Source organism: Cyclopterus lumpus, chromosome 23 (genome assembly GCF_009769545.1).
Source record: "Cyclopterus lumpus isolate fCycLum1 chromosome 23, fCycLum1.pri, whole genome shotgun sequence".
NCBI classification, from domain to species: Eukaryota; Metazoa; Chordata; class Actinopteri; order Perciformes; family Cyclopteridae; genus Cyclopterus; species Cyclopterus lumpus.
The window spans coordinates 4,945,001-4,957,602 of record NC_046988.1 but is presented as its reverse complement, the minus strand read 5'-3'; the positions used below and the strand labels follow the sequence as shown (position 1 = coordinate 4,957,602).

Here is a 12,602-nt window from a genome sequence, read left to right as displayed (position 1 = left end):
ACTTAAAGCTAGTTAGGGTCATGAATATTTAGTGACACAGACTCATTGCACGTCACCAGTCTTCCACAAGCTGCTAGCTTGACAGCTGTGAGTACAAACAAATCTTTGCTGTCTTGGCGACTTTTTCGCTAGATGTATCCACTTGTGGAGTTAGTGCTGCTTGCTACTTTCATTGGAAAAAAAGGGTTGGCAACACTGGACTGTGTTTTTATTTTGGATAATATTATAAATCTAGCCGACTCTTGCTGATTTCTCCAATGTTACTACTCAATACTTAATAGTATAATAGTATAATATTAATATTGCACTGGTATTCTAGGTTCCAATTTTAAATATGATTATTCATCAACATAAGCACATTATTATCATTATTACACAAATTATTAGTTGTATTATTGTTAATTTGCTGCACTAAACTTTTGCTTGATTTATTCTTCAAGAGCATGAATGTTCTCTCTCTGAGCTTTCAGTAACATCTCTGTCATCTTGTCACATGACCTGAATGTGAACTTTGGGTCACGTAACAAGAAAAAGAGGCAATAAATGATCACAAGATAACAAATACTTAAAACAGCACCACCGTATAATGTTATAATCCACTCTCTCTCTCTCCATCTTCCTCTCTCGCTCTTCACCTGATTTTATTTTGGGAATTAATTCCTTCAGTACCAACTGTAGACAGCAGGAGGCACAGCACCATCAGTGTTCTCCCACTCACACTGTTTCCGGTGAACATTACTCTGGGTTTTCCTCTTTCCTCTCATGTGTTTCAGTTTATCTCAGTTATCTGAGTGGATCACTCATCAGCCACAGCTAAAACTGCTCGGTTGATGTTTCCTGTTTCTCTCTCCGCAGTACGAATCTAAGAAGAGGATTTCAGCTGAAGAGGCAATGAAACATTCCCACTTCCGGCAGCTCGGGGTGAAAGTTCACACACTTCCTGAGAGTGAGTGCTGCGATCTGTCTGTCTTGGTGCCATCTTATTGCATTTCTTTTCTTCTTCCCTGCTATTTGCTGTCGACTGAAGCTCCCCTCTGTGTTGCAGGTGTATCAATATTCACATTAAAAGAAGTGCAGCTGCAGAGGGACCCTGGTTACAGGAACTCCTCGTACACAGAGTCAGGTGGGTGGGGAACACATCCACATGCTTCAGCATTTAACCGTGTTAGATCATAAGACAAAGAAGTCAACCTTTTCTAAATGATATATGATCATGTGGCAATCATTAGAAAGCTGGTCAAATGAGAGAAATGATGAACACTTACTTTATTATGGCAGTTAAAGATACTCCAGTGATGAAGTATTACACTTCCATGAATTTGAGGGATTCAGAATAACACGAATGGTCCACACTGAAGCAGTAGGGGCCAATATATTCTTACTTTTAGTTTTAATTTCCCATATTGCAACTGGAATTGCATCTTTAATCTGACCACACACTGCATCTTAAATGTTCTTCTTGCAAACCACACATCTCCAGTGTGTAACAGATAACCCTGATGACCTCATTATGATTTTTATTTTAGTTTTCAAACTCTGTATAGCTCCCTCAAGAACTACAGAAGTGTTCACAGGCTGTGTAGGGCTCCTTATTATTAAGTAAACTGAGCTTGTAACATCGGTGGTGCCCCTTTAAACCATCTGAAAGTAATCATCCATTGATGACGGCTCCGTATAGCATTATTAATGTGAAGCAAAGGCAGTATGGCTATTGTATACTTTAGAGTTTTTCCTTTCTTTCTCCAGGTAACGGCAAGATCAACAGGAGGCAGAGCATGCTCTTCTAATGTCTGATGAAGAGGACGGTCGACTGCCCAACTTCATTATCCCTTCCCACCAACCTCTCGCATGAGCCCACCTGCCCTCGGAGTGACCCCCCCCCCCCCCCCCCCCCCCCCCCCCCCCCCCCCCCCCCCCCCCCCCCCCCCCTCCCCCCCCCCTCCCCCCTGCACACACACCATGAACATGCACACACCCCTCTGAGCGTGTGACTATGGGTTGGATCGATTTGGAGACTGTGTTTATTTATTGGGGGGGGGCTAAGGTTGAATTTGTTGCTGCTAAACTACTACTGTCTGTATTTAACACACTGTGAGTGTGTGTCAGTGTGTGTGTGTGTGTGTGTGTGGGTGGGTGGGTGTGTGTGTGTGTGTACATGATGTGAACTCTAGACGCCATGCACAGTTGAGCAGTCAGAACGGTTACTGTTGTTTTACTCCTGACGACGATTCCCCGGCTTCGTTTGAGTTAGAATTCCACTGATGTTGATGTCGACGCTGTGATCCAAGTTGTTGTTCTTGTTGTCGTGCTTGGAAACCGAAAAGCTTCAGATTTCTTTTTATATATATATATATATATATATATATATATATATATATATATTTTTTTTTTTTTAATATATATATATATTTTTTTTTAAATATATATATATATATATATATATATTTTATTTATATATATATATATATTTTTTTATATATATATATATTTTATTTATATATATATATTTTATTTATATATATATTTGGAGTTTATGTTTTGTTTTTCTTTGAGCTTCCGTGACTGAACTCCACAACATTTCCAGGTTTAGAAAGACTGGAATGGTCTTGGGGGGTTGGGGGGGGGGGGGTTCTTTTGGGTTTCTCCTCGTTTCAAAAACATTTCAGTTTGCTTCAACAGGCCCTTGGACTGAGGGTCAAACAGCAGGACTTTGGTCTGATTGTGCTAGCAGTTTTAAGTTGATGGTTTAAGAAGCACATGTATAGTTCAATCGAACTGGGAGAACATGAAACCAACGTCCGGTTCTTTTGTTCTTTTGGACCATTTGGCTTAGCAACGGGACCAAAACTGAGGAGTGGGGGGGAGGCAAACGATTGGGAGTACGAGTGCAAAGCATGGTTGAAAGAGGAATACTGGAGCTGAACAGGAAGGCATGTGACGTCCCACAGGAAGCCAGCAAGCCTTCCCTAAAACCCCTCAAAAAGCTACCAGGACTTGAGTGCTTTAAAAAAATATATATACAAGCTACACTTTCTCGCTCTGTGCATTGAGATTTCACTGCAGTAAGTCTTTGTTTTTAACTTGCACTTCAGTGTGTATTTTTAGAATCAGGGGCCGGTGCCTCAACATGGCCGAGTTTATCCAAAAGTATTAAGATGTGTCCTCTATCGGTGACCTCTGACCTCGCCTCGTGAAACAACAGTGTCATTGTGGCAAGTTTTTCGGGGGGGTGTAGCGGGGATCGAGTGGAGGGGGCCTTCAAAAGCAAAATGGTGGTTTTCCACTTGGCGTCAGACCACTGCTCTCTAGCATGTGTACACAAGAGAGAGAAAAAAATAATTTCAAATTGAAATTTTAGATTTACCTGCCCGCTGTGTTGTTTGCAACTGACAGTGATGCTCCAGATGAAGCCGGTTGAGAAGTCTCACTTTTAACTGCATGTTTACTGAAACAAATGGAAGATCTCCCAAGGATCACTTACACAGTTTTCAAGTGTCTGCAGGTGGACTTTGCATCCCTGGTGTAATTCATATTAGGTGTATTAACATCTTGTCCAGATAATTCCAGCAGCTATGGGAAAGCAAAAAGAGCTTTCAAGGAATGTTTGACATTTTGGGTGAGAGTGAGATCTCTGGACGGTAAATAGGAAGCTAGCACCAGGAGCCTGTTAGCTTAGCTTAGCATAAAGACTCAAATGGAGGCTAGCCTGGCTTTAAACAAAGGTTACTAATCTGCCTTCCAGCACCTGTAAATCTCACAAGTGAACATCATTTCTATTTTACGAAAACAAAAACATGCTGGACTTTTTCTTAGCACAGTAACTTGAAATGATTCGCTTCATAGGTGCTTTTCGGCAGGTTTGGTACTTTAAGACTAATTGTTATGCTAAGCTAACCTGAACAGCTGTTGGTTCCAGCGACATGTGTATCGTGCTGGTACGAGTGGTAGTGATCTTCTTGTCTAACCCTCGGCAACAGGGCAAACGGACCCCATTTCACAAAATGTTAAACTATTCCTTTAAAAGGTTTGCGGTAAACATCGAGTTCTACTGTCAGCGATTCCGAATCACAGAACAGCACCAGAGCACCATTTTGATTAAACAGTCACACACAGAGACGTCTATCACGGAAGAGGCACAGAGAGTGATTTCTACACTCACAGTATCAGAAAAGGAGTGCAAAGCAGTTGATCACACCAGGAATGCAAAGAACATCGCAGGTTGAACATGCAAGAGTGAGAAGATCTGAGGGGATTTTCCTGTTGCTGCAGCTTTTTTTTTCAACATCCACATGAAGATTTCACATTTATTGTCCACTGAGATTTAAAGGGTTCGAGCAACCCTGAGTTGCTGATTGGATGGAACATGCTAGACAAGTGCCAGAAGCACAACTAATGCTCATTAATAGCTGAGAGAATTAATGTAATAAACATTAACTTTATCACAGTTTGCAGCTAATAGTGTTATAATCCTGTGAACATACTCATCCTTTCGCTAGTTAAAACATATTCCTTCTCCATTCAGCGTGGATTAGATTATATGGTGCGTGAGCTCATAATTTTACAATTAAAGCTCCGTACAAACTCACAACAGAACAAATGATGGAAGATACTGTTAACAATTTACATTTCAAATAATGTAACAATTATTGTATTCACAGCGGAAAAAGTCATTATGTTAATGGTAGACATCCTTGTGTTACATTGCCCAATGATTTCTCCATATTCCAATGAGTATTTCTCGTGAACTTTGTCAGTGTGTTTGGATGCTTCACTGACACGTTATCACTCTTAAAATAAGTGCTGTCTCATTTATCACGAATGTTGCTGTAATCAATGGTAAGAATGCAGGATTATTCCACCGTAACTGCAAACTGTGTCACTAATGGCAGTTTTCTTTTTTCTTTTTTTTTTTACATGAACAGCAGTGACATGCACGAAAGGAGATTTCTGCAACCGCTAAATGTTTATTATTGTAAAACTGTAAAACTTTTTCAAATGTGTGAATGACCTGAATTTATGTGAACGAGCGTGTGCCTGATGCATGGAAGGCCTGCTGTGTTGTGAATTCGACCTCAATGAAACACAGAGCCGCCGGTGAACAGTTGGTGTGTGACTCTTTTTACTGGAACTATTTATTTCTCATAACCATTGAAAGTAAATTTAATCTGTTTCATAAACAGCCTGTGCAGCAGTCGTTCTTCGAGTGGTGAAAGAGTGTGTTGCTTCCAACTACAATTCATATAGTAATTCTGAAAATGAATTAATTTTATTCCAAAAAAAAAAAACAGTAGCATTTCTCTCCACAAAACACAAGCAAAATCACTGAGAATACATTTCCATTAATTTTTTTTTTAGAAAAATAACCAGGAGACATTTTTACAAAATAAAAGCTTTTGTGCAATTTTGACCTGGAATATCTATTAAAACCTGGTTTTAAAGCTTAATACATTTACACAAGTCTTACAATATTGAAGGCACAGCTGGTACAAGGCTAAAAAGTACAGTGCATTTAAAAAGAAAAGAAACGCGTGACACTACAGATAAAAAACAAGTTCACAGCGTCAAGTCAAAGCAATGAAGGGACTTCTACAGCGTTGCAGCGTGCTGGCTAGCAGGTGCTCTGCTAGGAGTCGGTGAGGGATTCATCTCGTGGCCACACTCCAACAATCAACATCTGGACAAATCTTTATCAAGTTGTTAATGAAAATGTGAAAATGATCCTAATGCGCTGTGTCACTTCTTGTACTCGCATCCCCAAAAGGTTGATACATGAGACAAAGCTATTGGTTGACTGTTGCAACATCCCAAACTGGTCACATTCTAAGATTTGTTCAATTTAAAGGAAGCCTCCGCATTTTGGGTAAATACGCATTCTTGTCGAAAGTAAAATGAGAAGATTGATGACAGCTTGTCAGCTAAATATGTAGCTTAGCATCCATACTTTAAACAGACAGACTGGCTCTGCTCAAAGTTCACAAAGGCAGCCTATACCTGTAAAGCCTGCTGTTAAAGATCATATAGTTGTGTGTTTAATTTGGACATAATACAGATTACAAAAAAACGACTCATTGGGGTTTTGTGGAAAAGTTTGTATATATTATGTTTTATCATTTTTGTATGTTTAATGTGTTAACTAGTAAGCTTTTAGCCGCTAGTCAGATTTTGTCACCTTTCGAAGGCAAACGTTTTTTTCACGTCAGCGGTCTTTATGCTAAGCTAAGCTAACTGTTGTCTGGCTGTAGCTTCATATCAAGCTTACAAACACGAGTGGTATCAATCTTCTCGGCAGGGAAGCCAATATGTCTTTCTAGTCTATATTGTTGTCCCATAATTCCTGACACAGATTTACCCAGATCATTGTTTGAGTCAGTGGTGTGACACATCCGTCGGACGAGGTGGAGGGGGGGGATAGGGAATAGGGATAACATTCATGACATTGCAAACAGTCTGTAACACTGGAGTTTAAAACGAGTGAAATGACATGAGATAGAAAATGAGATGAGAAACGTAACGAGGACTGACCTCCAGTCAATTTCTTTTTGCCTGAAAAGAAGCACCAATCACCTGCGTGAGGAACATGAGGAGTTGAACTGTAGTAAACACAAAGAAATGTCTAATGCGGTCGGTTACTCCTCTCAGAGAGCAAAGCTTCAGTGAAGCTCCTGTTTCTTCATATGAGAAATGCAAAGGAACAGGTTTCACATCAAAGCCTGAATGGAAGTCCGACTCCTGTGTGGTTCATCGTCAGAGTCTAAGGCTGATCTGCTCTGCGCCGACCTGGCCCGGCCTGGCTCGGTTTGGCCCAGTTTGCTCTGGGAGCCCGGGCTGGCATCAGCACTTGTGGGAGCTGGAGGAGAGCAGCAGATGAGAGGCAGCATCCATGCTGTGTAAAGGCAGGTGTCCATTCAGCAGAGTGGGGAACTGCAGGGAGGAAAAGACAGATAGTATTTAACCCCTCTGACACATCTTTTCATAAGAGAAGCATGGAATTGTTCAGCGTCATTTTCTTTTGGCTGAACTGATGAAGGCTCATTCCTTCTTTAGATCAGATGATAGATAAAGCAACGCACGAGGAATACCCTGCTTTTTAAAAATGTTATAGAAAACAACGAGGCACTGGAGCTCACTGGTAAGTTATGACAAAACGTAAATTTAATAAAAATGTTAAGAAGGTGAAGAAAGTGCAACTTTTGGTATTTACTGTTCAAGCACCTATATGGGGAATTAGTTCTGTGATTATAAAATCCTTCAAATTATTTTGATGGCATAAGGTGATGATTGTAGACTTGAAATTATTATTATGATTATTATTATTTGATACCAGCACCAGGTGTCGCTGAAGTCAGAAATGTTTAAACCCAACATCCCGGCTTCAAAGAGAATTAATGTGGTGAAATGGCGAAAGTCAATGTGGCTTTATACTGATTAAAAATGTAGTTATTTTATTATTATTATTGATTAAGTTATTGATCATTACTAGAATATCAATATATAGTAGTCATTACATTCATGATATCACCTCCATAATGCTGACAAGTGATGTTAGAAGTTAGTCAATGCTTTCACAGTGATGTGCGTAATGAAAAAATGAGGAAAACTTATGTTGTGTCTGATGTGGTTGAATGTTGCAACAAACCTGTGTGACGGACATGATTTATTCATTTATTTCGAACAGCTCTTTAGTGTGACTGCTGCTGTATCACAGGAGGAGTCTGCTCTTACTTATATTACCTCGTGGGGACTTAAGTAGTCCGCCAGCGTTGTGAGGACCATCCCCCGTTGCAAGGACTAAATCACCGCTCATTAGATGCTAACAGTTTGTTCACAGTTGGAGTCGTAGGCTGGGAGGGGCTCCTGACCAACCAGCCCTCTCCCGCTCCCCTCAACTAACAGGAAGTTGCCCCCTCTTCTTGTCCAAGCCAGAACGGAAACATCTGTGGCTTATTTTGAAACCCTGGCACACGGTGAATCGCACATACACCAGCACACACACACACACACACACACACACACACACACACACAACTGTGTGAAAACAACGGACGAGGTAAAGATCCTGCACTAATGAGGCAGGGTTTGTTGTAATTACAGCAAATGAAAAGCTCTTCATCTTTTTTTACACAGGACGGTCAGAACTGAAACCATCTAGAATTTATTTCACGTTTCACGTAATGATCCATTAAAAAAGGTTATTCAGCATTACAAAGAACTGGCATGTTTCTCTTCTTATTACTGCTGTCTGTGTGAATATATTTTCTGTGTATATATTTTTTTTTGTTACAATACTCAACAACATACATCTACAGTTTCCTGATGTGAGCTAACATTAGCCACTGGAAGCTACTGGTCGTACCAGACCAAGTGAGGTTGTAGCGTCCCATATTACACAGCGATCGGCCATTTGTTTGTTCGGACAACAAGCAGTCTCTCTGAGTTTCTCCACACACACACGGCTATGCTGAATGTGTGGGATTGTGTACGTGTGTGTATTACCTGAAAGAGGGGGGCATGGCTCTGCAGTTGTGCAGGGCTGAGGGGTCCCACTGGACTCAGGCTGGACCAGAAATGGATATTGGAGAGGAGAGGACTGGGAGTGAGCAGCAGACCAGACGGAGTCTACGTTGACAAAAAGTGAAATATAGGATAAATATGATGGATGGAAATGTTGGTGTATTATGGCCGTGAGCCAAGAGAGCTGCTCGTGGTCTGTGGTGGAGTTGTCATGTCATTCAGTCTCAGAGCTCAGAGCCAAGTCTGCCCTCCAGTGAACTCACGTCTCGCAGACAGAGAGACTTGGCAGACTTGACTCCATTCAGGTCAGGAAGCACCACTCATACAAAAATCATGACGCCTATTTTCTTCCGTCTCGTCTTCCTTCTGTTTCTGTCACAGGAATTTAGGACTACTACCGACGGTTCCACCACGACAGTCAGGAACTACAGATCAGGAACAACAGTGCGTTCCTCAGTGTTTATATTCTCACCAAAAAGGAGAAGTGCTCCCACTGAGCTTATTGTGTTATCAGAATCAGTTTAAAACCCTGCTTCCATTTTCTTTTAGCAATGCTGAAAATGGCCTTTTTGCCCAACAGTCCAGTCAATCTTTTTTTTTTAAACGCCCCAGTGGCTTCGATTATGACCTTTGCTACAAAGTCATCTCTTTCTCCCCTCATTTCCTGACATCTGTCGGCTTTCTAATAAAGGCATCAAAATGAGCTGACAAATATTTTCGAAATCTGCTTTTCATTGCAGGAAGCCACCTCAAACACTTCGTGTGAAAAGATACAGATTATTGCCGGTCATCTTTGTATCTCAAATTTCCTTTGTTTGACCAGTCATACATCTGCTGATCTAAAACAGGTGCATGAGCCTTGATGGTGTTCAGCTCCACTAAGCCACTTGGTCAGGACCAGCTTATGCTTTGTTTTTGTCAGTGTTTGATGTTTTCTTGCCGATTTATCAGCCAGAACGAGCTCACGGCTTGACTTGCAACATACCAGTTTATGCCCAAAAGACCAGAAACCACCGTAAACCGGTTTCTAGTGGACAACAGGGAAAGCTGTGCTGCAGGGACTTTCAAAGGTAGGATCTAAAGACAGAACCACATCTGTCCAGGGGAAAGTGGATAAGGGGTTGTGCATACCAACAGCTCAGGTGTGCTTCGCAAACACTTAATTATACAAAATGTTCAGTGATGAGGGAACAGTTTAGCTCGCACTTTTACTTTCCATCAATTAAGTGCTGTACACTCAGCAGCGTATCATTACTCGGTCTGGAAAAAGGCGTCAGCTGAATGCCTGAATGTAGCCAACTGTCCTGGTTTGGTCAGTGTGTTGCTGCCAGTGAATCAGGAGCTTCAGAAACATATGGCTTCACTTATGAACCTCCTCCCTCCCTGGCCTCCTCCCCTCTTTCCGCTCACCTCTTTTCATCTCCTCCCTGTCTACAAGCTTAATTTTCTCTGTCTTTTTCTTCTCATTTTTTCCTCACCTAAAACCACCTGTATTTACAGAAGTGTGTGGTGTTAGCACATGTGTTACAGGCCATGTTGTACCTGTGTGGTGAGGAAGGCAGGGGTCAGGGAGCCCGAAGGCAGCGCCGGGCTGTTGAGAGCAATGGAGACAAGGTCGCTTCCTGTCAGGAGGAGCGAGGAGGCGGAGATTTCCAAACCTTTGGGTTTCCTGCTTTTCAAAAGCCCGCAATTGGCAAATCTCCTGCCCTCTGGCATCGCCTGTGACCTCTCTCTCTCCCTCTGACCAGATGAGAGGTTCAGAGGCTGGGCGCTCTGCTCTAACTCGTTAGTCTCTGCGCTCTGGCCCCGTCCTCTCCAAAGGGCGTGGGCAGTGCTTGGCGGCGGAGTGGAGGAGCAGGAAGAAGAGCGGGCCTGCCCCGGAGACGGTCTGGAGGAATGGGAGGCCTCGGCCGAGGATGGGGGTGGGGTGGGCGGCAGGGAGGAGTGGCCACGGTTGGTCACAAATCGGATGACGGAGGAGCTGTCGCCGTAGTGATCGGATCGGGGCTCCGCCTTGATCGGCCGATGCGGTTCCACGGGGTGCTGCAGGGAGCTGACGGTGAAAGAGGAGTACAGGCTGGAGTGGAGGTATTGGTTTCTCCCGGCCCCGTCCTCGTCGTCGGCCTCGGGCTCTGAAGCAGCGCCCCCACTTTCCTCACTGCTGCGGCCCGACTCCACCACCGCAGGGTCCATCTTCAGAATCTCAGGGAACGACACAAACTTGTAGACGAACTTCTGGCCGATCACCTTCTTGATGATGTTCTGCAGAGGAAACGAGACATGATTTTATTATTCTAAGCCCCCCTTATTTACAGTTGTGGTGTGTTGATGTCAATTGGGTTTCATGGCCCAATTTATGGTGGACATAAATCATGAAACCAGTCAGGCGGTTTGTCATGGAACCGTATCTGTATGCATGGCGTACTTTGTCGTAGTAGTAGCGCAGGGCTCTGCTCAGCTTGTCGTAGTTCATGTTGGTCTTGTTCTTGCGCAGCCCCCACAGCTTGGCCACATCCTCTGACTTTAGCAGCTTGAACTCGCCGTCGTTGGACGTCCAGCAGATGAGATGTTTGTGGCTTTGGTCGATCAGCAGCTGCAGCAGGAACTGCCAGAGTGTGATGGAACTCTCCATGACGGGATGACACCAGAGACACAGGCGATCTGCGGAGGAGAATCAAGGCCTAATGAATGATAGTCAATGATAGTCATGAGAACATCATTCTGTTGGGAACAAAATAGATAAATACAATGACATATTATCTTCTCATTAGAAATCCCCTGTTGTTTTATGCGTCAGCAAAAAAAAAGTCCATTTACATGTCCGGAAAACTGAATTTCACACATCCTTAGATTGTTTCGGGAACTATACGCCACTAAAGACATTGAAAGAAGTAAAGAAGGAAGGAAAGGAGGATAGGTGGTTAGCGAGGAGGAGGAGGAGGAGGAGGAGGAACTGTTGTGTCATGACGAATGTAAACCGCAATCCTTCCTCTAATGCAAACTCCTCTGAAAACCACAGGCATAACAGAGCTGACCATGTCCACCACCACCCATCTTCTCTGACTGGGAATCCCCTGACCCACACACAAAACAACAACACAAATATGTAAACAAACACCAAAGGCTCTACTGGACAGACCACCTAGCTGTGATATATAAATATGTAATCTTTGCCTTGCACATACAGTATGAGCTCACACTCTTTTATATCCTTGCTGCCTTCCAAAGCAGGATGGAGGCCGTAGTAAGTACAAGTGTTTGTCCATGTGCCCTTACTTCACCTCAGTGGCCGATTTTAATGTTTGAAAGAATAGGATTTGTGGACAAATGAGTTACAAAAGAACCTGTTTTTTCACCTTTAATTAACCCATCTGTATACATATTAGGGTTAAAATTAGATTATGGTTAGGGAGGCGAAGCTGAAGGTTGAATATCCTTGAACTGACTTTTACTTACAGAAACTTTAGGTTGTATTTTCATGTGATAAAAAAATGCTTCGCTAACAATCTAGAAGCTGTTTGTTTTGCAGCCTTACACGTTTAAAAATATAATTTTGTCCGCTATACTTCTTGCAAATTTACCTTTAGGTTTGCGTGTACTGTCTCTCTTTGTGTGTGGGTGTGTGTGTGGGTGTGTGTGTGAGAGACAGAGAGAGGGCCAGACTTCCGGATGTTTCCATGGTGATAAAGCAGGATGTGGTCAGTGACCTTATGCCAAGACAAGCACAGATCTAACCGACCTGTTTACCTTGAAGCCACCGACTGTCTGTGAGCATCTTCCTGTCTGTCTGTTTCTTTGTCTCCTTTGCTCGTTCTCTCTCTCTCTCTAACCAATCAATTTACACGGTGCTTAGTTTGCAGGAAGTACAGAACTATTTACTGCCAAAAGAAAACACAACAAATACGTCATTAGAACCAGATTTAATTTGCAACCATGACAATATCACAGTTTGCAGTTGCATCACAAATCCCCATGGCAACCGCATATGCCTCAGTAGTGGAGAAACATTGGAGCAGAGGACCTCGAACATTGCCACCAGAAGTGAAGGTTATTCTCCCACCTTCATAATCGACCACTTGTTCAACATGAAA

The 12,602-nt window shown here is 42.6% G+C and overlaps 2 protein-coding genes across 4 annotated transcripts in view; one reads left to right on the top strand and one right to left on the bottom strand.

Annotated features, from left to right (window-relative positions):
- Window positions 1–1,871, top strand: part of LOC117726267 (cyclin-dependent kinase 17) — a 31,866-nt gene extending 29,995 nt beyond the window's left edge. The window contains exons 15-17 of the mRNA XM_034526447.1: window positions 856–946; window positions 1,046–1,123; window positions 1,747–1,871. Of these exons, the coding sequence (XP_034382338.1) occupies window positions 856–946; window positions 1,046–1,123; window positions 1,747–1,787 (210 nt within the window). The 3' untranslated portion in view covers window positions 1,788–1,871. The remainder of the gene's footprint in view (window positions 1–855; window positions 947–1,045; window positions 1,124–1,746) is intronic.
- Window positions 1,872–5,000: 3,129 nt separating this feature from the next.
- Window positions 5,001–12,602, bottom strand: part of LOC117725996 (ETS domain-containing protein Elk-3-like) — a 9,343-nt gene continuing 1,741 nt past the window's right edge. Inside the window, exons 2-6 of one of the 3 annotated variants that reach the window (XR_004608960.1) lie at window positions 10,937–11,172; window positions 10,054–10,773; window positions 8,494–8,616; window positions 7,723–7,954; window positions 5,001–6,921 (exon numbers count right to left, since the gene is read on the bottom strand). Coding sequence is in view for 1 of the 3 variants with exons in the window: in XM_034525950.1 (XP_034381841.1) it covers window positions 6,832–6,921; window positions 8,494–8,616; window positions 10,054–10,773; window positions 10,937–11,143 (1,140 nt within the window). In the remaining 2 variants the exon portion in view is untranslated. The remainder of the gene's footprint in view (window positions 6,922–7,722; window positions 7,955–8,493; window positions 8,617–10,053; window positions 10,774–10,936; window positions 11,173–12,602) is intronic. The other 2 variants (XR_004608959.1, XM_034525950.1) reach the window with 2 other exon arrangements.